The sequence below is a fragment of the Zootoca vivipara genome, chromosome 11 (genome assembly GCF_965207765.1).
Source record: "Zootoca vivipara chromosome 11, rZooViv2.hap1.1, whole genome shotgun sequence".
NCBI lineage: Eukaryota > Metazoa > Chordata > Lepidosauria > Squamata > Lacertidae > Zootoca > Zootoca vivipara.
In genome coordinates, this window is record NC_142594.1 from 34,239,070 (window position 1) to 34,266,616 (window position 27,547).

The window sequence follows — 27,547 nt, forward strand, 5'->3', positions numbered from 1 at the left end:
GGTACTATTCTGGTAATACTTGAACTAAACTAGTCCAATAGAACTTAAAACATACTTTAATAATCATGAGAACAAAAGTTTACCAGTTCCATTGCCATCATATCCTTGTAAATAAGGAAAACTATCCACTTCCCAAGGTGAACTAGCTGAAGTAAGAAATGCTGTGAGGTCGCTAAAGCTGGTATTCTCTGGCAGCTTCAAGGCTCTCCTTTGAAAATGGACTTTGGGCTGGATCCGTGCACCTAGCAATAAGAAAGGAACAGAGCAACTAAGCAAATGAATGTGACAATAGCCATCTACATGAAGCAAGCTTTCTATAAATGTAATTATACCTTTAGTAGCAAAGCCATGATATTCACTATATCCCCCACAGGATTACATTTATGATATCTATGGGAGATAGCCAGCATTCATTGTTTGCTTAATTTAATGGATTCCAGTGAAAGCAAACAACGCCAGCAGCAATGACTGTTCAACAATTAAGCAAGCAACAAGTGATACAAGATCCCAAAGGTTAATTCAGCTAGGATGCTTGGCTATTTCATCTAAAAGGAACCCACCATCCCTCTTCAAAGTCAAAATGTACCTTTAACGGTGCAGTCCTATGTATGCCTTCTCAGAAGCAAGTTCCATTGCATTCACTGTTAAATATGCCTAAGATTGCTGTCTAAAGTTATCTGGAACTGGAAACGGCTACTTGTTTTAGTACATGTAAATCCTGAACGTGAGCAAACGATCAGGCACACAGAAGTGATGTGACAGGGCAATTCAATTCAATGTACACCTGCACAGTACATTTAAAACATGGAGCTGCTGTTCCCAGTGTTTCCTGGAAATGAGGATTGTTAAACCGTTATGAGAGTTGTAGATATGTGATGAGGACAGAGCTCTCCTAAGAACTCTCAGCACCCTTGACAAACTTCAGGTCCCAGAATTCGGGGGGGGGGGGGGAAGAAGCCATGGCTACTAAAGTGGTAAAGGACTCCACAGTCAAAGGTGACTATGGGGTTGCGGCGCCCATCTCACTTTCAGGCCAAGGGAGCCGGCATTTGTCCACAGACAGCTTTCCAGGTCATGTGGCCAGCAGGACTAAACTGCTTATGGCACAACGGAACACTGTGACGGAAATCAGAGCACACGGAAATGCTGTCTCCCTTCCTGCCACAGCAGTACCTATTTATCTACTTGCACTAGTGTTTTCCCCCGAATGGCTAGGTTGGCAGGAGCTGGGACAGAACAACGTGAGCTCACCCCGATGCGGGGATTCGAACCACCGACCTTCTGATCGGCAAGCCCAAGAGGCTCAGTGGTTTAGAGCACAGCGCCACATGTAGGGGGCTCATTTGCTCTCCAGGTGTTCACTTGCTTTCTCTCTGGGTCTGTGCCTTCACTTGCATTTACCATCCTGCTGTAAGAAGTTAACACTCCCTCCGAAGGCCACATGCAGGCCCTGCTCCGTGCTTTTGTTCAGCTAGATCATGTCACTAAACTGCAATAATGCAGGAGGAAGAGGCAGTTACGTGAGGGTTGCATGCATGTGTGTATGCAGAAATCTCTGACTTTTGAATGGCTTAAGCACAGCCTATGGTCCACCCAATGTTGCCTATGACCCCACCCACCACTGGCATCGAGGCCCCAGGAGGATGCCTCTTGAGGGAATGTGAACATAGGGAAGCCATTGCACCATTGGCCTGCAGTATCTCTCAGCTTGAAGGCAGTTCCAGGGTGGAATCATGTCCAGAGAAACCATTATGGTCCTCCCCAGGTTTCTGAATGGCTCTCGTTCATTAAATTCCTGCTACTTTATAGTCACTGAGGCAAGGCAGTGGTTCCAGAAAGCCAGGAGTCTTTGCTGGCTCAGGTGTCAAGAAAACAGCTATCACCTCAAACCTCCATCCTCCAGGTCCAGAGCAACTTGGCTTGATTCTGCTGAGGAGTTCAAACAATCTTCCCATCATATACCAAATCTCCACCCCTGAGGAAATCCCCTGTAAGGGGAAGCCGTCTTCTAATGATTTATGCTTCCCTTGAACTCTCAACCAACAATGAACTTTTGTTCAAAGCCACTTAATGGGATTGGAGGGTTTGGAGTCTTGGAAAGATTAGAGACAGCTTCATGTAGTATTTATCATTTCAGGTCCCATTAGGTATCTGCTTCTGAAGCCAAAAGCACTTCTCCACAAATTTGTACCATTAACAAAGCTTAGCAGCAAACACAGACAGGCCCCATCTGCAAGCCTTTGCATAACATGCAAATGAAGATTTAAAACAGCTGTTACTGTTTTAAACCCAAGAGCTTCTTTTTCGATACATGGAGTATTGAAAAAACAAACAAAACCCCTGCAAATCAAGGATTAACTCCTTATTACAAGGTATGGTGTGTGGTTCTAGGATGGCCAGCTATATTCATAGCTGTCAACTTTTCCCTTTTCTCGCGAGGAATCCTATTTGGAAGGAGGGAATTTCCCTTAAAAAAGGAAAAAGTTGACAGCTATGGCTATATTGCTCTGGGATACTCATGCAATACATATACAGTAGCTTTAAATCTGTGCAAAAATGAGTTAAGGAATCATAATTTTAATGCCTACTCAAAAGATTAGCTTTCCTTCCAACAGCTTTCTGTCATTAACACTAGATTCGTAACTGAGTACTTCCCCCGAATGAAGTAAATAATAAAAATAGTAATAAAAATAGTAATAATAATAATAATAATAATAATAATTTATTAATCATACCCCGCCCATCTGGCTGGGTTTCCCCAGCCACTCTGAGCAGCTTCCAACAAAATATTAAAATACAGTAGTCCATTAAACATTAAAAGCTTCCCTAAACAGGGCTGCCTTCAGATGTCTTCTGAAAGTCTGGTAGTTGTTGTTCTCTTAGACATCTGGTGGGAGGGCGTTCCAAGGGGGGGGTGCCACTACTGAGAAGGCCCTCTGCCTGGTTCCCTGTAGCTTTGCTTCTTGCAGTGAGGGAACCGCCAGAATGCCCTCGGAGCTGGACCTCAGTGTCCAGGATGGACGATGGGGGTGGAGACGCTCCTTCAGGTATACTGGACCGAGGCCATTTAGGGCTTTAAAGGTCAGCACCAACACTTTGAATTGTGCTCGGAAACGTATTGGGAGCCAATTATAGGTCTTTCAAGACCGGTGTTATGTGGTCTCGGCGGCTGCTTCCAGTCACCAGTCTAGCTGCCGCATTCTGGATTAATTGTAGTTTCTGAGTCACCTTCAAAGGTAGCCCCTGGTAGAGTGCATTGCAGTAGTCCAAGCGAGAGGTAACTAGAGCATGCACCACTGGCGAGACAGTCCGCGGGCAGGTAGGGTCTCAGCCTGCGTACCAGATGGAACTGGTAGACAGCTGCCCTGGACACAGAACTGACCTGCGCCTCCATGGACAGCTGTGAGTCCAAAATGACTCCCAGGGGCACAGTTACCCCATTCAGGACCAGGGAGTCCTCCACACCTGCCTGCCTCCTGTCCCCCACAAACAGTACTTCTGTCTTGTCAGGATTCAACCTCAACCTGTTACTTGCCATCCATCCTCTAACCGCTGGTAATCACCAGGGGCAGAGCCTTTTCAGTAGTGGCACCCCAATTACCTTCCCAGGGAGGTACAACTGGTGTCATCTAGTGTTTCCATATTTTGAAGAGCAAAAAAGAGGACACTATGACAGCCACTCAAAGCAAATAAATGCAATTTTTCTCCAATTCTACCCATGAAAAAGAAGATGTGTCCTGGAAAAAGAGGACACTTGGCAACCCTAAACTTAGCAGTCTTTTCAGCTTCAAGTGAAGACCTTTCTGTTCATTCAGGCCTTTCAAATATTCAATGTAGTCTGGGCCTTTCAGTTTTAAAATCTGTTGACTTAACTTAGGGTGCCTGGTGAATTTTGTTTTCATTGTTATTTATGATGCTTTTGATTCTTTGTCTTATTTATATTCAAATTGTTCTCTTACCTATTCTTTTTCTTACCTATTTATTTGTAAGCCACTCAGAGAAATTTATGTTTCGGGAAGAGATACAAATGCCACAAGTGACCACTAAGGCGACTAAGTGCCTTCTGCCCCCAATAAAAATAAATTCATATCCAGTTATGTACTCAGAACCAGAGCTTGCTGTACAAACTTACACCTACTCAAAATAAAGCCTCACTGTTTTCAATGGGGCTTACTTCCAGGTAAGGACAAAATGTTGTGAGGGTAAAATGGAGAGGGGGGAGAACCTTGTATGCCGTATTGAGCCCCTTGGAGGAAAGGTGAGATATAAATGTAATAATAAAGTAAAATAAATAACGAACACTTTTCACTTAGAACAACAACAATGTATTGGAACAATTATAGCAGCTTTCTGAAACGCAATGCGAGCACAAACCACAGACAGCTGCTAAATCTGGGGTCGCTATGAGGGCACCTTTGGGTGCAATGAAGCCCCTGGGGGCTTGCAAAGCCCCTGAGCCCCTCCCTTGCACTCACTGTCCCTTTTGTCAGGAGGTAGCAAAGGTAGCTGGCAATGAAATACATTTCTCAAATAGTAAGAGGTTCCCTTTTAAAGCAGTCGAAGTCAAATTGAAGGTAAAGGGACCCCTGACCTTAGGCCCAGCTTTGGGTCATGTGGCCAGCATGACTAAGCCGCTTCTGGCAAAACCAGAGCAGCGCAAGGAAACACCGTTTACCTTCCCGCCGGAGTGGTACCTATTTATCTACTTGCACTTTGACGTGCTTTCGAACTTCTAGGTTGCCAGGAGCTGGGACCGAGCAACGGAAGGTAGCATTTTTTTATTATTTTTGCATATTAGTGAAGTTAACTATGAGAAACTGGAGCATGCATAGCTCCCCTATCCTCAGGGATAGCTCTGCTCAGTCATAAATCTCTGCCTGTGCTGCTTTGCATATGCATATGGAGGAATATCCGCAACAAAAACAAAAGCAGCAGAATAACGCAGAATAATTTTATTATCTCAGACGAAGAAACCTCTCCAAGAATCCTCAGCTGCAGTTTAGACAATTCATGCTGTGGAGCAGAAGCACCGTTTTGGCTCCTTCAATACAGGATGTATTGTTGCAAGGTGTTGGTTGGGTTGTGGCTTCAGGCCATAACAGCACTACAGACATAAACCGGTTCCACTGCCATGGTTCTTTTCCCTCAAGGAATTGTGGGATCTCTTTTAAGACAGAATTTTCATCACCATCACAAAACTACAAATTGCTACAGACAGCAACTGTCAACTTTAAAGAATTTACAGCTGTGAAGTGTGCATGCGTAATCCAAAACCACTAATAAAGTCTCCTTTTTTCCCCTCAGAGAGTTTGCTTTATTCATATGCAGATTATGCATATGTAATTAATCAAGCAACCCAATCTCTCACAATTTATCTGTATTATTTGTCACCTACTAGGAAAACCTCAGGGTGTTCAATTCCATATTGGGAGACGCACAACTTAAAACCTGCTTTATAAAGAGCAAATATCTGTTTGGTTTTTTTTAAAGGGATGAGTTGTTCAGGTGAGTTGTATCCTAGGAGCCAGGCCTAAGAAATTATTAGGTAAGGACAGTAGAGGCTTCTACTGGCTCTCCAGGCCACCTAATTCAGCTCTGCTAACACATTGCAGCCTCTCTTCCTGCCACCATCAAGATGTCAAGTTGGGAAAAGGCTCAAGTCCTAGCTCTAGCTGCGGGACAGGTAAAAACTACTATGACAAAGTAAAGAAGGTCCCTTTGCACCACATACCTTGAAATCCTGAGACTATCTGTACAACATCTTCATATACCATTAGAGTAGCTGAACGTTCAGGAAGAAGGCCAAGACTTAGAGAAGAAAACACTGTGGAAGGGAAATTGGTTAAGTGCAATATAAAGTAATATTGAAAGAACTCTTTCCTCCAGATCCCCAATCTTTCAAAGGTTACCAACTAATGCCTTTTTTAGGCAATACATTTGTTTTCTGAACTACTGCATCTACCATATCTACCACATGCATTGGCTTCAACAACTTTTGTATGCTGGAGTTTGTACATTACGTGCCCACAAGTAGAAGATCAACGTAGACAGCAAGAATGAAATAACCCAGATGTATAGGGAGAGGAATGATGAATATTCCACAAGCAGTACACCAGACGTGATCACATTTTTAAACACAGGATGGGAAATACAGTCTCATTGTCCCCTTGAAAAGGACTTGAAAAGTTTACATGGCAGATTTGGTCTATATAAGGATCTAGCTCAGCAATCCCTGGTGTCCTCCAGACTAGAGTCTCCCAAACTTGGGTCTTCAGCTGTTTCTGAACTCCCATCAGCCCTAGCTGGCAGGACCAGTGGTCTCAGATGATGGGAATTGTAATCCAAAAAACAGCTGCAGACCCAAGTTTGGGAAACCCTGCTCCAGATATTACTGCGCTTCTGCTCCCTTCAGTCCCAGCCAGGATGGTGAATGGTCAGAGGTGATGGGAGTTGTAGTCCAAAAACATCTGGAGAGCTGTCACCCTACCCAGTCTTAAATGCAAGTTGCACTGGAATTCAGATTCAGTGAACACAGCACAAATTTTCTAAAAATAAGAACAGAATTCAAAATCTAAGGGAATAATTAACAGAGTTCACTAAAATTTTTGCATCAAATTAAATGTTTCAGTTCCTGTAACTCTAAATCTAGAAAGAAAGGAAAATATATTTTTTTCCAGAAGATGGGGGCACACCCTCCAAATCTGAGGTGTTGTTTAACAGATCCCCCCCAGCAAACAAAGGAGCTTGGTGTCAATATCACTAAGTATTAATCTGCAAGACGATCTGTATCTTTCAAAAGTCAGGAGCAGTTTCCCTGAATTCCAAACATTCCCCATGAAGTTGCATTTAAAATAGCAGGAGATACCAGTCAGTAGTCATGTAAACATTATATGTATAAAGATTTTCTTCTAGTACTGCTATAACCACATTTGCATTTTGAGAATGCTCTGCTAAGCATTAATAAATTCACACTATAAATCAGAATCTTCTCAAATTTCAGCTGTTCCATCACAATAATTTCCTTGCTCATACTAAAAGCACATTATCGAGCATAATGTACTACAAGGAGAATGAATTATGGAATAGGTAGCTCTGAAGGATGGAAATATAATAATTTATTTCTTTTTTGCACCTAATTTTTATTGGTAAGAATTAAAGCCAATGCAATTCAAATAGCTTGAAGAAATGAAGAATATGTACCAATGCAGTTCCCAATTAATCGGCGAATCGAAACAAGCACAGCCTATGAATGTTCCTGAGATTTTGACTCCCTTTTGACAGTTTATTAGCTATTTGTAAACATTAATATACAATAATTAAAAATCACATTTTATTGTCTTCATATTATTAAGTTTCACAAATAACAGCATGTCCCATAGAACACATCTGGTAAAAAGTCTGTTTTTTGGGGTTTTTTTACTTCCAAAATAATCTTAACACAATAACCTTCACACACACAAAAAAGCACAACACAACATGTTAACGACATGCTTATATAAATAGCACAGCTGCATAATTGCACCGTTACCAATTCATTGCATGGTTATAGTATACTTTAAAATATTTTTGGCACATTGCATTGTATATATTATTAGAGATCTTAAATTACTTTACTCTAAATCGCTGAAAAGTGTGCTTCTGTATTTGGATTTAGAGCAGGCACCCCCAAACTCGGCCCTCCAGATGTTTTGGGACTACAACTCCAATCATCCCTAGCTAACAGGACCAGTGGTCAGGGATGATGGGAATTGTAGTCCCAAAACATCTGGAGGGCTGAGTTTGGGGGTGCCTGATTTAGAGCATTATTTATGCAAAAATAAATGGAGACCATTTTGCAGTAAATTTGTTCCAACTTTGGTCTTCTTGTTCTTATGTAGGGTACTAATGCGATCACGAGTGAAAAGCCCCACATTTTATATTTCCATTCTCTTAATGTGATTATTAGGGCCGCCCCAAAACATTTTCCCACCTGGCACAAAGGACAAGATGCTGTCTGCCTCATTCTGCATCCTGAAGCCAACTGGACATGCAGGCGAATGTTACTTTAACACCAGTGACAGAATGGGCATCCACCACTGCTGAAGGCAGTAGGCAAGTTTAGTGGGTGCAGAACAGGCCACCTGGTTCATCACACAGCTCTGTCCTCCCAGTTCCTCAAACTCATTCCTTGCCCACCTCCTCCCAGTGCCTGGGAAGAATGGGATATAAATATACTACTACTACTACTGTCCTGGTTATTATATGGATTAGTTGTTGGACAGTCTGGGACAACCTTCCTCAACTTGGTGCCCTTCAGAAGTTGTAAGACTCCAACTCCCATCAGCCCCTCTGTAATGGTCAGGGTTGACGGCAGATGTTGTCAGTTTGCAGAGCGCTGCTCTAGGATCACTGGCTCATCCTCTCACTAAGGGCCAAACCCAGGCCACAAAGTTAGGGAGGTCTCCCTAGGGAAGTCTCCCTAGTTTTCCTCTTTGTCACCGGGTTTCCTCAAGCTCTTCTACCATCCCTTAAATGTTTTCAGGGTTCCCAGTGGAGGAACTTTAATCACCAGGGTTTCTCCCACCATGGCTCACAGCTGAGCTTATGAAAGTCTTGTTTTACCTCCATGCAAAGCCGTGTCCCAGTTGGCAGTATCCGAACTGAAGCAAAAGCCAGTTTGAAAATCATAATGTTTGCACACTTTAAAACTTGGTTTGCATTAAGCTGCATTAATTTATTATTAATCATAAAGAAGCATGGTTTTGCAACACACGTTTTAATCCCCCCCTTTTCATCTCATTTGGTCATTTATCAGAGGAACTAAGTGCAAATAAGGGGACAAAAGACAAAATAATAGCTCCTTCTCACTGCAATTTGTGGCAAAATGCCTAATGAACTCGGCAGAGGATGCCCAAACAAGTGTTCCTTTCAGAGGCACACACTCATTTCAAGTGCCTTCTCTCGAAAACACACAAAAAGCCTAGTTCAGATTTCAATGACTTGTCAAAAGCTCTGCAAAACTGGCTTTCCTCAAAAAATTAAAACAAAATCAATATTAAAAGCAAAAAAAATGCACTGTAAGGACCCCTATATACAAGAAATATGGGCTGAAATAAAAGGAATAATCTACCCTGTGCACTAATGGCACCCTCGAGTCCCTCCCATTCCCCCTGCCAAAATTTTGATTAGACATGAAAAAAGAAAAGCAATATTCTTTAGTTCATCATTTTTCAAATACAGCAACAGTGGCTGCACTGAGTCCCCAGTATCTTCTGATGCAACCAGCAGGGCACTTGTTCACTCACTGACTAGAAAAGGGTGCAACTGTGCCTCATACATGCCCCTGTGTCTCACCTGTAGGAAAGGCATAGCTCAGCAGCCTTGCATGCAGAGAGTCCCAGATTCAATCACCGGCATCTCTAGGTAGGTCTGGAAAAGCCTCCTGCCCTAAACCCAGGAGAGGTACTGCCAGTCAGTGTAGACTGCACTGAGTGAGTTGGACCAAAGGCCTGACTCATTACAAAGCAGCTTCCTTTGTTCTATAGCTCGCAGCTACCTATCAGTTTGAGAACCTCTGCTCTATTTAATGCATGGCTGCTCTTTTCAAGCATGCCAGGTCAGCCAATATCAGAAAGGCCCCTTTTAACTCCAAAATGGAGGAAATACCGATGGGAAAAATGGGCGAGAACATCCTCATCCAGAGGCCAATAGGGTTGCCAGACTCAATAGAGGACAGGACTTCTGTGCCTTTAATTGCCCTGCTCTCTTTTGAGTCTGGAAACCTTAAAGAGAAACCAGCAGACCCTTTGCTTGGAAATTAAACAAAGGGTCTTGCTGGTTTCTCTTTAAGGTTTCCAGACTCAAAAGAGAGCAGGGCAATTAAAGGCACAGAAGTCCTGTGCTCTATTGAGTCTGGCAACCCTAGAGGCCAAAGAAAGATCAGCTGAAGTGATTCTCCCCTCTGGTCAGAAATAATTCTCTTCCCCACTACCAGTTAGCATAGTCTGTCCCCATCCATTTGCTAGCGCTGGGGTAGGCAAGACGGGGCCCTCCAGATGTTGCTGGACTACAGCTCCCATCACTCCTGATCGTTGGCCATGATGACTGGGGGCTGGTGGGAGTTGGAGTCCAACAACCTCTGAGTATCAGAGATTCCTCATTCTGGCTTCACATGTTCAGCTTCATTATGACCCAAGACAAAACACTGGCGCTGAAGCCAAGCTAAGGAAAGCACAGTCAAACTAAAGGCCTAACCAGGGGAGTATGGGGAGAGGCACTGTTCTTACTGGGCATCCATATTCTTCTCATGTGAAAACCATCAGGTTCTTATCATATTCATATCAACTGCCCTGGGCCCTAAAACTGGCAGGTGAGGCCTCGTTGGTGCTGCTGCTACCAGGGGCTGCTGGATTTGCACTGACCCAAGACAGGGCATTTTCAGTGGCAGCTTGCCATTCGAGAGAGGTGCACCTGTCTCACTGACTTTCAATTTAAAAACAGGCATAGCTGCCAAGTTTTCCCTTTTCTCGCGAGGAAGCCTATTCAGCATAAGGGAAAATCCCTTAAAATAAGGGATAACTTGGCAGCTATGAACAGGCATTGCCCAGGCATTTATTTGGTGGCTGAAAGGCCCCCCTGTTCCTGACAACCCTGAGATAACAGTTTTAAAGTGCTTTTAGAATGCTTGAAATATATATATATATATATATAATGTAAAAATGGCATGTGGGTGTGTTTCCACTTTTCACCGAAACTGCTTGACCGATAGCATTCAAATTTGCACACAACGTCCCATGCTACCGTGAGATTAATCTTATAAAGTTTACTAAGACAGATGTCACACCTACACCATGTAAAAAAAAACCAAACCCCATGTTACAGAACACACAACTCACCCAAAAGTGCATGCTGGGAAAAGAACCAGGTTGCAAACCAGCACCCTCTAGCTACACCTATAGGTACTACACCTATAGAACCTTCCCTCTCAACAGCACCTCAGCTGCCATTTACATACTAGACCGAAGCCTTTACAGACTAGGCCAAATGGAGGTACTGACTCGCCTGGGTGGGGGTTGGGGGACGGGATAGGTCAGGACACGGTGGGGCCAGCCACAGGGATGACCCGGGTGTGGGAGGAAGAGGGGGCGTGATATGTCATGGGATGGGACAGGTTGGGGGGAATCACAGGGAAAACCCGGGGGTGGGGGGAGGAGGGGGCGGGATATGTCATGGGTCGACACAGGGTGGTGGCAGTCACAGGAATTAGCCATGGCAATGCGTGGCAGGGCCAGCTTTAGTGTGTGTGTGTGTGTGTGTGTGTGTGTGTGTGTGTATAAATATAAATATATATATATATATATAGAGAGAGAGAGAGAGAGAGAGAGAGAGAGAGAGAGAGAATTATAGATGTGTTTGTCACCATGGGCTCCTTTGAAAGAAAGGATGGGATATAAATGATGAATGAATAAATAAATAAATGATAAATATGATTTTCAGCATTCAGGTTTTCTTGGTTTTGTTTTGTTCTTTAAAAAAACACACCACAGTTTTGTACCCCCCCCCTTTAGAAATAAAATCTTACCTCAGAACAAAAATAAAGATCTCTTACCAGGCAATCTTATTGGTTTCCATGGTGCAGAGTTTGGCACGTAAGCATGCTTAGTCGCAGTAACGATCAGCTGACTGCCCAGCTTATACTGAAACTTGATGAAGGCAGTGCCATCCGCTCCTGAGGTTCCAGAGGCAATGGGGATCTGGTTGGTAAAAATCTCAATAAAGGCTTCGGTGACTGGCTGATGTGTGCTGGCATCACTTACGTGGACCTTCAGAGTCACTTCTGCAAACAACAACAACAACATAGCAGTTAACCTTTGGGAGAACTTTGCATTCCCCATTTGCACGAAACAGGTGCAAAAAAAAAAAAAGAGGTACAGGGTACATATGAGGTATTGAAGGAACGGGAGTACCCATTCCAAATGCTGGCATTAACCTTTAAACTCCATACGATCTTCACTTGAGCACCTTCTCAAGGTACCCTTGCTCCCATTGACGGCAACAGGAACTCCCCCTGCAAGTCTAATTCCAATAGGGAGCGGAGGGTTTCGTTGGGATGGCAATGAGAAGAGGAGAAAGACAAAAGGGGAAAGTGGCCGGAGGGGCTTGGCAGAAAGAGAGAGAAAAGGGGGTGGTCTAATGTTGGCTCTTAGCCTTCTGCCGGCTCCAGCCCTTCACACCTTGGCTACCCACCACTGTTATAAAGATGTTAACAAAATGTTGGTTGGAATCCGGAGAGATGAATGATTGAACCTTAGGGGGTTTTCTGGGGTGGTGGCGGCGACAGCTTCCCCTCCTGAAAGCTTTCCCATTCAATTCCGAAACTGCATTTTAATAATCCCTCCCTCCCTCCTTCTCTGTCTGTCTGTCTGTCTCTGTGGTGGAAGTAAAACAAGGAAGAAAAAAAGGAGGGGTGGAGAACAGCTTGGAGGCCAAAGAGAAATTCCACACCCTATTTGTTATTTGTAAAGTTTTTGTACCAACTTCTCCCCATCTGTTTTATAAAAGCAGAACTGATGGGAGGAAAGAGTTTCAACAGCACTATGCTGTGAAGGAAAAAAATCCCAGATCCAACTCCAGTGTGCCTGTGGAGGAGGTGTTTTTCTAAGTTGTGGCTCCCCAGAAGTTGACCTTTGGGCTGATGGAAGCTGGAGTCTAACACCATCTGGAGGGCCACAGGTTTGCTGTAGAGGTTTTGCCTATGTACTTCTGATTTACAACCACGGTAACTCAGTTCTGCATATCTTACTTTTACTTAACACAAAATGCTGCCATTTTGAAGAAGTTTCTGAAGAGTCAATCTGATCCTGTTCTAGAACCTAGTGCCATTCCATGGATACCAGTAGGTGCTAATAGGCCAATTAAGAATTGACGTTCCTGATCTTTAAGAATGCATTACACAACCCCACCCTTGCTAAAATACTGTGTTATTATTTACAACAGTCACGATCCAAAATTCACTTTGAGAACAAGTACTTGCTGTCCAGATTTTTTCGGCCTCCCACACATGTGCCATTCTTCAAGAATGCCACCATAGCAACAGCATATGATTAAAAAAACCCCGAAAACCATCCATACCACTGTGTTCTATACTCAAGGGGGTAAATCTCTACCAATTTATGATATGAACACACAACTTGCCTTCCATCATATTCATGATCTTTGTGCTACAGCTGCACCAAATAACCAATTCATTTTACAGACCCTTCACTACATTTCAATCAGCTCTGGTGTGCTTTATTTAACCAAATTTATATACCACTTGATTGCACAAGACAACAACTTTCTTTGGAAATCCCAAGCCTTGACTGTTTATATGTAAACCAACGAGGCATGCCAAATTCTTTGCACCCCACTGTTCAAAAATCTGAAACCCAGGAAGCCATCATGGTGCCCTTCAGATCTGTTGTTGGACTACAATTCCCTTCATCCTTGACCACTGGCCATGGTGGCTGGGGCTGATGGGAATGGTAGTCCAACCATACTGGCTACCCTCTGCCCTAGTCTGAGATATTACAAGGGGATGGAGTAGATTTCCCTTTGGGTCCCTTCCAGCCCTACAATTCTTTGATTCTGAGATTAATACATTGAAGTTTCTAGTTCACGCACTCAAAATGCTCCAGAAATTCCTGTCAAATGTGAAACGCTGTGTATATTAAGGAGAAACCGATTTGTGATTCGTACTTCTACAAGCTGTAAAGTAAGCAACAAAATGAGCTCTTTCCCAGAATATGAAACACCTTGTAAGAAACTAAAGCTCTGTGATCTAAAGCTTGATAGCTAGGGTGTGCACCATTAGCATTCATTTTCTTTTGACTTGACTATTAATTCAGAAGAACCAGTGTAGCAAAGAATAATGTGGCATGCAAGAAACAAAAGAGTGAAGTAATAAAAAGGGCAGGTGAACATTACAGCTACAAAAGACTGTTCAGAAGCACCGATTCTAGAATTACACATTTTAAACTGAAAGAACAAACAGGCAAAGAAAACAAAAAATTCCCTGTTTGGAAGATCAGAATCGTAATGTGGTCCAGTATAGCATACAGTTGTACCTCTAGTTGCGGACACGATTCGTTCCGGGGTGCCGTTTGCACCCCGAAAAGTCCGCAACTAGAGCAGCGCTTCTGTGCAAGTGCAGAGCGCGATAGAGCACTTCTGCGCATGCGCGAAGCATGCAGAACGCTTCTGCACGCATGCGGCGAAACCCGGAAGTAAACACTTCCGGGTTTGCCGCGTTTGCAAGCTGAAAAGACACAACATGAACTTAATGCAACATGAGGTATGACTGTAATGGTTAAGGTTCTGGACTAGAATCTGGGGTACCAAGATCCAAATCCTCACTCAGCCATGAAGTCAAAAGTTTTCAGCCAAACCTGACTCACAGGGTTGTTGTGAGGATCAACAGGGGGAGGGGGAAGAACCTTGCACGTGGATGTGAGGGCGAGCTGGCTGCGACATCGGTCACCCCATTGATCGCCAGGGTTGATATTGAATATCAATATCAATATTGAAATAAAGATAAATGCGAGCTGCCATCTTCACAGTGGCATCCTTGGAACATTTAGAATGGTCTTTGGCCATAGTTAAATATTAAGCCACCTCATGAGAAACATTGGCCACCTCATGAGAAGAGAAGACTCCCTGGAAAAGACCCTGATGTTGGGAAAGATGGAGGGCACAAGGAGAAGGAGACAGAGGATGAGATGGTTGGACACTGTTCTCGAAGCTACGAACATGAGTCTCACCAAACTGCGGGAGGCAGTGGAAGACAGGAGAGCCTGGCGTGCTATGGTCCATGGGGTCACGGAGAGTCGGACACGACTAAACGACAACAAAATATTAAGCAGTCATGTGACAATATTTGACCAGTCAGCTGCCCAGTGTGTCAACCTAAGCTACAGCACTGCGGAGGAAGACTATGCACCTGCAAGGTGCTTCTAAAGCCATAGAGTACTTTCAAAGAAACGAAATCAAACCAACAATATGTGGGCTACAAATAGCTAGCAATATTGTAGATCGGCAATAAAGGAAACAACCCCAGAAGTCACGTAACATTTAGTGGCTTCACAAACTACACATATTTCCTACCATTTGCATTCCTTCTCCTTGAGCTCCTTGGGAAATTATACCCTACTTGTTTTTACAACTTAGACGGCACACCAAAATCACTGGGTTTGGGTGAAATACAGTCGCGCAAATATAGCTGCCCTTTCCTATTGCTAAATTTGTTCTCTCATATAAAGAACAACGAAACCACAGTGTGGGTTATCATTTGGGAAGAGGTAAATCCAAAACAGGCCACAATCCAAAACCTACAATCCTTTCTGCATTGTCAATGTGATGTTATAAAGAGTTTAGGGAAAACCTACATTTGATTAGACGAATCCTCGCTGCTCCATCTGTTTTGGCAAAGTGAGATTTTTCCGCTGTTTAAAACACGTTTGCTAAAAAGAAAGGCTCTTCCATGAAATGTCCCAAAGCAACAACTTGAAATAGTCACTTGGCAAGCAGCTAGGTTTCCTGGCTGCCAGACAAGTGCTGATCTAGGGAGGATGGAGCCATTAGCTTTCACTGTCGGCACAGAATGTGTTTGGATAACAAATGTTCAACATGATGTTTGCTTTAAGACTTTCCAGGTGGGATCAATCCCGATTTCCAAATGGACTTCTTTACTGAGGCTGAGAAACAGTGGCATAATCATGGATTAAATCAGAGATACCCAACACAGTGCCTTCCATTAGATTACAACTTCCATGGCTCACTGGGCCAAATTTCCGTTGCAGTCCAACAAGTCATTTTGAGTGTTATTTTAATATAAAAGGGGGCATAAATATCTAATCTAACACCTGGAGGGTACCACATTGGCTATTTGTGGCTTAAATGTTGGCTGATACTACATCTTGGTCCAACTTTACCCTTCTCCCTAGTACAACCCCTTGAGCAATCGCTCTGAAAGGATACACTTCATCTAAGAATAAGATGGCCATAATTTTTCTCAATCCCTCATCTTTCAAGTTTTCCAAACTTAGGTTCAATCTGTCCCACTGCTGCATCTATTTTAAACAGATGTCAGCACAAACAGCCTGGAGAAGAACAGGTTAAGGGGTGATATGATAGCCATGTTCAAATATATAAAAGGATGTCATATAGAGGAGGGAATGTCATATAAAAGGATGTCATATAGAGGAGGGAGAAAGGTTATTTTCTGCTGCTCCAGAGAAGCGGACACGGAGCAATGGATTCAAACGACAAGAAAGAAGATTCCACCTAAACATTAGGAAGAACTTCCTGACAGTAAGAGCTGTTCGGCAGAGTAAGAGCTGTTCGGCAGTGGAATTTGCTACCCAGGAGTGTGGTGGACTCTCCTTCTTTGGAGGTCTTTAAGCAGAGGCTTGACAGGCATATGTCAAGAATGCTTTGATGGTGTTTCCTGCTTGGCAGGGGGTTGGATTGGATGGCCCTTGTGGTCTCTTCCAACTCTATGATTCTATGATTGTCACAAAGTTCTTTCTTTGCATCTGCCCACATTTATACACACATCAGCAAATAAATTCAATGCGAACACCACTTGGTCTGAACTGGCCAATTTCACAATGAGGAAAAACTCAATGCAAAAGGAAATGTCAACCTGAATGGGCATATATTCCACGGCATTTTATCTGTAAAAACAGTATGGGCTTTGGGAACATGTTGGGCACAATCTGGATTGGTTACGCAATACATGAAAATATTCAAAAATAATTCAAGCGCTGCTACCCAAAATAAGTGATTGTTCTATAAGGAACTAAATTAACTTCTACATTATCTCCAATGGCAACTAGCTGACAAACTGTTTTCTCACCAAGATGGAAAAATACTGTAATGCGGTGCCCATCTGTAAGAGGGGAATTTCCAAATCCTACACTATCTGGTTCCTAATATCTAATTTACTGCAAGCCCAGCAGAATTCTCTTTTAATTTTTGAAACCAGAAGGTGGCATAGTCTGTGGATGTCCTTCTATTGTGCGATTAAAACCACACTCATAAATAACTTGAAACAAATAGTTATAGCTACATGAATGGTCTTATATTTGATCTTTTTAGATGCTGAACCATAATATCTTTTTCAACAAACTGCTTTGAAGTTTTGCTTTACAATCAAGTAGTATATAAATTTGATGGAATAAATAAACACGTATTTTATATCTGTTATTGCATGATGATACCATAAGACAGGCACCCCCAAACTCCGGCCCTGTGGTCAGGGGTGATGGGAATTGTAGTCCAAAACATCTGGACGACCGAAGTTTGGGGATGACTGCCATAAGAAAATACCAGGCTAGAGATCCCTTTAAAATACAATCTCTTTCTTGAAAAATAATTAAAAGATATGAGAAACCGATTGCAAATTTTTCAGAAATGAGGCATTAATTTGTATGCATATTACCAGATAATAATCTCTAATACATTTTTCAATTTGATAATCTAGCAGTATTCTGTAATAACCCACTCTACAGGTTTTTGTTTTTATAAGCCTTTCCCTATTTAAGAAGAAATATTTAATAATTAATCTGCACATGACTTCCAGCACCAGTAAAGTCATGTGTATGTTAAATACCTAGCAGAAGCAAAGCTGTGTCACATGTTGGAGAGGAGGGAGCACTGACGATTGAAAAATGTTAAAGATCTCATACTTGTAGGGGTGAAAAACAGAAACTTTAGGAACCTAGGAAGCTACATTGTACCGGGTCAAACTATGTGTTGATTTCGCTCACTGCTTTCTACTCTGACAGGCAGCAGCTCCTCAGGGCCTCAGACCGAGGTCTTTCCCGCCACCAGCCACCTGACCTTTTAAAGTAGAAACAGCAGGGATTGAACTTGCACCTTTCTGCATGCAGAGCATGTGCTCTGCCACTCAGCTACGGTCCCTTTCCTTATCACTTATTGAAACATACCCATTCTTGCTTTAATGGGACTCAGAAGCAACCCATAAGGTTGCAGAACTTATGTCATGGGTCCACAACACAATGCCCATGGGTTATAGAATCATAGAGTTATAAGGGACCATGTTGGTCACCTAGGCCAGGCATCCCCAAACTGCAGCCCTCCAGATGTTTTGGCCTACAACTCCCATGATCCCTAGCTAGCAGGACCAGTGGTCAGGGAAGATGGGAATTGTAGTCCGAAACATCTGGAGGGCCGAGGTTTGGGGATGCCTGACCTAGGCTAACCCCCTACAATGCAGGAATATTTTGCCCAAGGTTGGGCTTGAACCCACAACCCTAAGATTAAGAGTCTCGTGCCCTACAGACTGAGCTAACCAGCCAGAGGCCTTCCGTGGTACCTATAGAGTTTGTTCTCTACCTCACTGGAATTAGACCTTTCAAGCATTGGCAGGCCTTAGGCATGACACGAAGGGCATCCCCCCCCCATTCCTATGCCAGTGGGTAGGCAAGGGTTACCCCTTCCCTGGCTAGCTGGAACCCCTTCTATTGGCTCCAAACTTAACTGTTGTGGTTGATGTGTGTGATATCATCCTGGAGACTGCAGTAAGGGAGGTAAAGTTACCTCTTGCCTCCCCAGCTGAACTCTCCAGGAAGATCACGCCCCCCCCCCCCAATGGGGAATACATTTTTCCAAGCCTAATTGCTGGCAGTGGCAGGTGGGTGAGGAAACATTGTGGGGTGGTGGCGGTTGTGTGTGCATAGTTGTGGTATCCATGGGATGGCCGGCCCCAAAAGCACCTGCGTACTACCACAAAGAATTGATGCTTTTGAGAGTCCCATGGACTGCAAGAAGATCAAACCTATCTATTCTGAAGGAAATCAGCCCTGAGTGCTCACTGGAAGGACAGATCGTGAAGCTGAGGCTCCAATACTTTGGCCACCTCATGAGAAGAGAAGACTCCCTGGAAAAGACCCTGATGTTGGGAAAGATTGAGGGCACTAGGAGAAGGGGACGACAGAGGATGAGATGGTTGGACAGTGTTCTCGAAGCTACGAACATGAGTTTGACCAAACTGTGGGAGGCAGTGCAAGACAGGAGTGCCTGGCGTGCTACGGTCCATGGAGTCACGAAGAGTCGGACACGACTAAATGACTAAACAACAACAACACTACCACAAATATAATTTCTGCCTTTTAAGATGAGGGCAGGGCAGACAGGAAAAGAACCTCATAGTCATTTAGCAGAAGAAGCATCTTAGAAAATTAACGGATTCCCTTTCCACAAATTCTTAAAACACACAGCTCTGAGCTGATGCCGTTTCATTGCCAGCGCTGTTTCTCTGTGGCAGAATTTTCTGTCTCGGGCCCCAGAGAAAGCAGGTAAAGTACAACACGGTATTTCAGCACACCTTCCAATGATGCCAGGAATATACTTTTCAGTTATATGCAACAGAGTTTGCAGAGAATCAGTCTGGAGCATATGCCTTTACTCCCCCCACCCCTTTAATTGGATTTATCCAGTTTATTTTTGTTCTCGTATCAGATCTCGCTCACCTTGTTTTCCTGCCTACGCACGCTCCTAGCATTTCTTAACATAAATGCTTATATTTGCACTCTGCCATGTTTATGTCTCCTTGTTCAATAGAAAATGCTTAATTAAACTGCTGCACAGCCCCTTTCCAGATAATTAATAGAGACATTAAATTACAGGATGGGTGCAGAAAACCTATTTAGCCGTTACTATAATAAAACTCCTCTAGCATAACTTGCAGCCATTTATAACAGCTATCATTTATTCCTCCATCCTCTTTTCAATGTCAGGCAGGCCCCCGCTCGCCTCCAAATCATTCTGAATTATTCTTCAGATGAATACTTCCACCCAGGCTCCGTACTACACAATGATCAACAATGATAGGGTAAGTGAAGAGATAATTTTTTAGACCAAAGGGGCACACTAACAAATTATTCTGATCTTGCATCTTGGAACAGACCATAGTTAAGAAAAATGTAACCATTTCCTTGCTGGAGCAGGGCCCAGAGTGGGCAGGATAAATCAATGGACTTCATTGTCCAGCGGGGTCAATGAAATTTAGCAGTTTTTACCCCACTAATATTAACGGGCTTTGAAATATTTATTACCGGTAGCTGCCTCATAAGGATATGTTTCCTCATAAGGAAATGTTGCTCCTTCTCACAAAATAAACAAATCCTTTATTGCCTTTATACACTTTTCTCTCTCTAAGAAACTTGAGGAAGTGTATATGGTTTCCCCCCCACTCCTTATTTATTCCCAACAACAACCCTGTGAGGCACTTTAGGCTGAAAGACTGATGCAAATTATGAAAATGTTCAGAGCAACAAACTGTGGTCTTGTATACTCATTCAGCTGGACACATGAAAATGTTGTGTAGGTAGTAGAGATGTGAAGGCCCAGGAAAAACCCAGAAGAAGAAAAAACACCTGTTTTTTCCCTGGTCTTTTTTGTTTCCCCCCGAAAAATTGGAAAAATTGAAAAGATTTTTAAAAATTTAAATACTGTGCAGAGAAAATTTGTGGAGGTTTTTTTTTGTTCCACATAAACTAGTAAACAGTTCAGGAGATTGTTGCTCCATTTGTTACAAATACAAATAAATATTATTTTAAAAGTAAATCCTGATTGTAATTATTGTTTGGATGCACTATATTTTTAATATGCTAGTTGTGATAATTTTATGCCCATTAAAATTGTCCATAGTTATATTTTATGTTTCTAAAGTAACAGAATTACTATAAATCTGGAAAAGAAAAAAGAAGTGCTAATGTAGCATTTTCCCCACAATTTTTCCGAAAATTTCAGTTCTCCCCCCCCCCAAAAAAACCTAGAGAAAGATCCGGGGTTTTCCGAGCTTCAAAATTTCTGGAAATTTTACATCTCTAGTAGGTAGATCCTATTTTAACAGGAGGAGGAGGAAGTACTATGGCCATAAACCTTTACCATAGCCCATCAAACTCAACAGGTTGAGGAAATTCACCAGTGGGATAGATGAGAGATAACCATCCCTTTTAAGAACAACACTTATACTCTGTAGTGTCAGACTACAGGGTGCAGGTCTGGTGCCTTGTTGCACCCAAGTTTTTTCTCTATGACCCCAGAGATTCCCTGGTACAACAGCAATTAGCAGCAGTAACACATGAACAGTTGTATCAGCAGCTGAGGCTCCACTTGTCTACCATTTCCTCATCCCATACTGAGAGTGGCAGGGAGCTCAGGGATTGGTCCACCCCGTTGCCACTCCAATGCTCTTTATGGTCACCCAACTTTAAAGCTAGTCTCCTATTGGCTGAGTTCAGTGCCACTCTTGCCTGGGGGTGTGGGCCAGAAATTCAAAAGCACCAGATAGCAAGGTAGCTGGGACCACAGAATATCCAGCAAGCAGAGCAGAGCCATACTTGTTTGCTACCCACTCAGCAAGGTTTTAGGGGATGACCAGGAGTTCAAGCATTTTGAGAGAGAATTTCTTGCTGAACGTAATTTCGTAATTTCATACATCTTTACAATGTTTTCCACCACCTCCAGTAAATTCTAAGCGGAACCTCTCAGAAAGCTTTCTATGGAGACCACAAGTTTTTCTCCTTGGTTGGTTACAGTCAGTCAGAGGCACACCATTTTGTACCTGAATTCGGCATCGCTAGTAATTTGGCTACCTCACTGTTTCAGATCATTTATGAATTCTGTAAATATCTCTAGTCCTCCTAACAGAGGTTCGTAAGAACATGGCAATGTGCTTCCCTCCATTGTTAAAAACTCCAGGTTTAGGAAGTGATGAGAAATGGAAGGAAGAGTAAGAAATCACAGGGGCACTATGCGTTGGAAAATAAGAATGATGAGTGAACAAATATGTTACAGGCCCTGTTCACATCATACATTTAAAGCATATGGCTTCCTTCAAAATTGTGCTAATTGCAATCTACCCCTCACAGAACTACAGTCCCAGCACCCTTAAACTATAGTTCCAGGGATTATTTTGGGGGGACACCAGTATTTTAAATGTATGGTGTTTATGCAGCCACAGTAAACTGGAGGGGAAGCAGATTGGTCAGCTCCCCAATCCTTGTTCCCTAACTATTATCTTATCCAATCACTGTCAGCTCTCTTCAAGAGCCTTCAGAGAGTATCTCCATATTAGAATGCCTAGCCCTTGGATATTATCCACATGATGTCTCTCCAAGAGTTCTAATACACAAGTTTTCCCCTTTCCGTTCTATAAATTTTAACCCCAATTAGGAAAAACAAGTCTAATACACTATGACACCAATGGAAACCTAATAGTACAATTTTGCTTTATGGGTCTTTGTTGGATATTCTCATTCATAACCAAGGGTTCCACCCAGTCCAGCATGAATAATCTACAGCTTTTACTCTATTATATGTATGGATGAATAGCACAGAACAGGCAATTTATTTGCTACATTTTTGTAAAAACAAAAAGGGGAAACCTCTCCCGAGTTAATTTAAATCAGCTTTATATCCACAAAGTTATAAATGCGCAAAGTTATAAAATTCTGAATGACTGCTGAAACCGTGGCTCCAGTTACGCTCATATTCCCAACCTACATGCTTAAAAAGAGAATGTCAGCATTTACAATCCGATCAATAAATCCATTTGCTCATTAATAACGAGTGCTCAATCATCTCAAGTTACTTCACTGATGGTGAACAAGGTACCTCCATTTGGTGGGCCATTAAGCTAGTGCACAAAGAACCAACTGAATTTATTCTTGAGATTATATGATTATTACTATTTATCTCACATCAGAAAGTCAGTTGTTGAGTGAACAATGCTAAAGCAGTAATAAAAAGAAGAAAAACGCAGAGCAATCACTATGCAGCAGTCCACCTATTCTGGCTTGGTGCATAAGCCAAGTATTATTTGTCATCATCACCGGCACACTTCCCCCATCCATAACTTCTGCATGTGAGAGAGCACTCAGGGAGAGACTAGGGGTCATCTTCTGGGAGCTGTAGTTGCTAAGGATGCTGAGAGTTGTTAGGAAACCCCCAATACCCCCCAAAGAGCTACAATTCTCAGAGTGGCTTAACAATCAATCCTTCACAGGGGGGATTGCAGCTTTGTGACCTTCCAGCACCCTTAGCAAACTACAACTCCCAGAATTATTTGGGGAAGCCATGGCTCTTTAAAATGTGCTTTAAATGTACAGTGTGTATGATCAATCCTGGCTCATCCATAAAAGAACGATAGTAGTGAAATTAGCTGGCATTTTCAATCATTTATTTGTGCAACCCACAAAATGTGACGTTATACAAAAAACAGCACTAGTGTGTACTTTTCACATGTTTATATAAAAATGCATTTCAAGTACTCATTTACATTGCAGTCAACAGGTTGCTTGCCTGAATTTTCAGATTCCAAGTAAGTTACTTTCCAACAAGCAAAAAGTTCTGTATCTGAAGCACACAGAGTTCCTTCCATTTTACTTTGTTAAAATCTCAAAATAATAACATACCTCACTGAGCATCGGTGCCTCTTCATATATTATTTAAACCTTTACAAAACACGGTAATGGAATATAATGGAAGTGATTTTAAACTAGCATTAAAGCAGTCTGAACAGTGAGTTAGAAAACTGAGTGCCTCTCCCTTTTATAGATAAGATCAATCACACACACACATGCACACATAGTTCATTATTAATCTGTTTCCCAAGTGAGGAGAAAACAAGTCTTCAGTTTCTTCAATGGCATTTCAAAGCTGAAATTCTTTGCCTGCTTATCAACTAAATGGGACTTACATCTGAGTAATCATGTTTTAGGATTGTGCTGTTATGCCTATCATTGCCATGAGCATGTTGGCCTTTCAGTATAACATTTTTTTTAAAAAAAAACACTTTAGAATTTCACTGTTCTTTAAGATGCATTTTTGTGATGCATATAGCAAGTTCAAAATCGGCAGCAGGTGAGACAGGAGGTATGTCAATGGTAGGAACTGTAACATTTTGGAAGTTGGCCAGCTACTATCCTTTGTTTCGGAACTTACAATCCATTGCGAACTTGTGACTCTAGAGACCTCAATTGCAATTATGGCATTCTGCACAAACCTATGTTTCTGTGTGACAAGAGAATAACTGAGCGAATCAATCGAAATATATAAAATAAAAAAAATTGTCCAGTAACACCTTAGAGACCAACTAAGTTTGTTCTTGGTATAAGCTTTCGTGTGCATGCAGACTTCTCCAGATACACTGAAACAGAAGTCACCAGACCCTTATATAAGTGTATGTGTTTCAGTGTATTGAAGAAGTGTGCATGCACACAAAAGCTTACAGTGGTACCTCTGGTTGTGGACACGATCTGTTCCGGGGTTGCCGTTCGCACCCCAAAAAGTCTGCAACCAAAGCGGCGCTTCTGTGCATGTGCAAAGTGCAATAGAGCACTTCTGAGCATGTGCGAACATGGCCTCTGCCTATCCTCTCTGGCTTCAAGCTGGAGGATGTCAGCAGAGGCACTCAGAGTACACAGCAAGTCCTTCACAAGTCTCACCCATCTCTGGTTGGTGGCACAGGTGAGAGGCCTGGTCTCTTAGCATGGGCTTGGAGAGTGGAGGGCATAGTCCCTCACCTATATTTTAGAGGTCCAGTCATGGTCCTGATGTTGGGTGTACCACAAAGGCCAGCCAAACTTTGTGGAGCTTTGAATATGAGTATTTTAGAAGCAGAATCACAACCCTACAAAAATGACCACAACCCTGGGGTATTGGGGCGATGGTCTGGTGATGAGAGGCCACTGAAAGGAAGACACAGAAGGCTGCTTAAGGGCCTAAGGCTGGGGCTCATGTAGGACAAGTAAGGGGAGAGCCACATGTTCGGTGCACATGCATGCAACAAAAGAAAAGCAGCTTTGGCATGGAGATTTAGAGTACAGCATCTTGTATGTTACATTAATATATATATTTATATATAATCTTATTATTAAAATGCATATATGCCCACTTCTCCACTTCAAATTGTATTGGAGGGTTTCTTTCGTATTGGAGGGTTTCTAAACATATGTTTGAAGTGGTATTTGCATGTTACACATAGATAGACCTTAAATCTGCCCTTGCCTTCCTAGGCTCTTCATAGTTCAAAGAGAGGATTTTGACAGTTTGACAGCTGTATGTATGTGTGTGTTACTAGTCCTTGAGATTACTTTTTTTAAAAAAAGTGTGCCTTTTTTATTACACTGTGACAGGCACCATGACCTTAAAGGGATTTTCTCCCCCCTGCAAAGCTTTTGTTAACAGCTGTCAAATGAACTCGACATTGCCACAACAATGGGCTTAGAGCACACAAAGTATGCATTGGGAGGTTCCTATCAGTATACAGATAAGAACCAAGGTTTATTCTAATGGCTTTACTCTAAATTCAGCCCTCCTTATCCTTCTGTACCTCCTCTCACCAAAATCCCACCAGCCCGTCCTCTCTCCCTGATTTTACACCTGAAGCATTCGGTGACTACACAATATCTCAAACAATTTTGGCAACCTACACTCTGTGCCCCTCCAATATATTTTCTCCACTTGCACCCTAACTCCTCCACCCCTTGTTGAAAGAAGGGATTCTTTCCTCCTGCTTCTTTTTCCCCCTGGCCCCAAATTGTCTTCACATTCAGAGCTGCTTTTTCTACCCAATGTTCATCTTTATGCTTCTCCACCTCTTCGCCTGGTTTCCATCATAGCAACTCAGGCCAGCTATGAAAGAGGAAGGAGCTTGGAGGTGGACAAGCTAGCAGCCACTGTCTTGCATCCAAAGAACCACGAGCAGAAAGATAAAAATATATTTCTGCTGTTCTGTGAACTCTTGTGCAGGCCAAAGCAGAAGACTTGGCCAGAGTGCAACGTACCAGTGTTTCTAGAGTTTGCATTACAGCAGGAGTGAATAAAGATGACGCAGGCAGATAATAGATATGATCCATTGCTGTCTTCGCCAACCTTGCCCAGCCAGACGTTGATAAACCACAAAGCTCATCATCCCTAGCCAGCATGTCCAATAGCCAAAGGTTATATAATCCAACAATATTTGGGCACCCATTTTGGGGGAAGGTTGTTCTAGAGGCCTAACCCTCCCCCCCAAAAAAGTCTTGCAAAGAACTAGTTTAAAATATTACAGAAAGAGTTTGTGCCAGCTGAAGAACTTTTCTGGATTACCGTAGATGTCACTTTTCTCACCCATGCTCATCTGTTAAGCTAAAAACAGGCCTTCCAAAAGTGGAAGTGGCTTTCTACTAGCACAGAAGAGAGGAATCTCAGGCCCGGTGGCTGAATGAGGCCCTCCAGGATTCTCTATTTGGCTTTTAGGACTCTCCGTAGCCCCCTCCTCAGAACACCCATTTCCCTGGTTCTGCTCTGTTCTGCCCACTTTTCCAGTATTTTTGCCTGGCTGGAAGAAGTCCTTGAACTTCTTGCATGCCTGGATGGAGAAGTGTGTGTGCAGGACCGCCTGACTTTTGAAGGCTGAAGTGTAGCCTATGTACCAAGATTCACGTCCATTGTTCCACCCACCATCAATCAATCAATCAATCAAAACCTTTATTGGCATCATCCTCCAACATTCAAAATAAGTAGGCCAGTACAATCACGTCACCATAACATCAGTACAGTCACTTGCCTAAAGGAAAAGGAGGCCGGCAATCTATTTCACCTCTGTGGGTCTCCAGCAAGGGCAGGAACTTAGCTACTGTCTTGGTAAGCTCCTCGTCTCCACCCACCATCAGTGGCAGAGCAAGCCAATCGGGCGCCTGGGATAGCATGTGTGCCCTGCGCCTAGGGATGGGGCCAGCTGCCCGCGGGGAGGGGAAAGCTGGGACAGGATGCTCCACGGGGCTTCTGAGTCTGCCTGCCTCCTCCCACTTAGCTGCCCTACAGCTGGGGGGGCGGAGGCAGCCGGCGGACCATTTGGGCAGCGGGAGCCTGCACGTGCCAAGCCACCGTGGCTCTCCCAGGAGAGACGCGTGGCTCGGGCGTGCTGCAGGCCCCAGCGCTTAGTGCCGCCTGGCATTTTGTCACCCCCCTCAGTGGTGATACACGGGGCAGACCGCCCCCACTGCACCCCCTTCCTCCTCCCCTGCCCACCATTGCATCTGGCTGGGACCCCCCCACTGGAACAGAGCTGCCAGAAGGGAACACAGCCCTCTGACAGAAAAAGTGTAGCCACTTCTGCACTACTTGAGTTTTGCATCCAAGTTTACTGCTGTAAGAAGAATCATAAGGTGCACCACCAGGAAGAAAGGCAGTATAGGAGCCATTGATTGACAAATGTATTTAGGAAGTACGCTCTTACAGGAGCCATAGCAATATGTAGCCTGTGCACTTTCGCAGTCTGCATCTGTACTGGAATTGTTTCAAAGATGCTTTTAAGATGCTTTATTGCTTGTTGTTTGCCACCCTGGGTTCCTTTGGGAGGGAGGGATATAAATTTAATAAAGAGCATTACACCAATTGACCAAGCGATTATTAAAAAAATGCTAGCTCTTATATAAACGCATAAACGATAATTACTTTATGGAACTAAAGAGGTCTTTATACTCTTGTCAAAATAGTGCTCCTTCTCAACATG

At 43.1% G+C, this 27,547-nt stretch overlaps 1 protein-coding gene across 3 annotated transcripts in view; it reads right to left on the reverse strand.

The window, feature by feature from the left end:
- FAM171A1 (family with sequence similarity 171 member A1) overlaps positions 1-27,547 on the reverse strand; it is a 69,017-nt gene that overhangs the window by 25,385 nt on the left and 16,085 nt on the right. For 2 of the 3 annotated variants that reach the window (XM_035129183.3, XM_035129184.3), the window contains exons 2-4: positions 11,588-11,815; positions 5,732-5,824; positions 84-242 (exon numbers count right to left, since the gene is read on the reverse strand). In XM_035129183.3, the coding sequence (XP_034985074.2) occupies positions 84-242; positions 5,732-5,824; positions 11,588-11,815 (480 nt within the window). Of the gene's footprint in view, positions 1-83; positions 243-5,731; positions 5,825-11,560; positions 11,816-27,547 lie in introns of all 3 variants that reach the window. The other variant, XM_035129186.3, reaches the window with a different exon arrangement.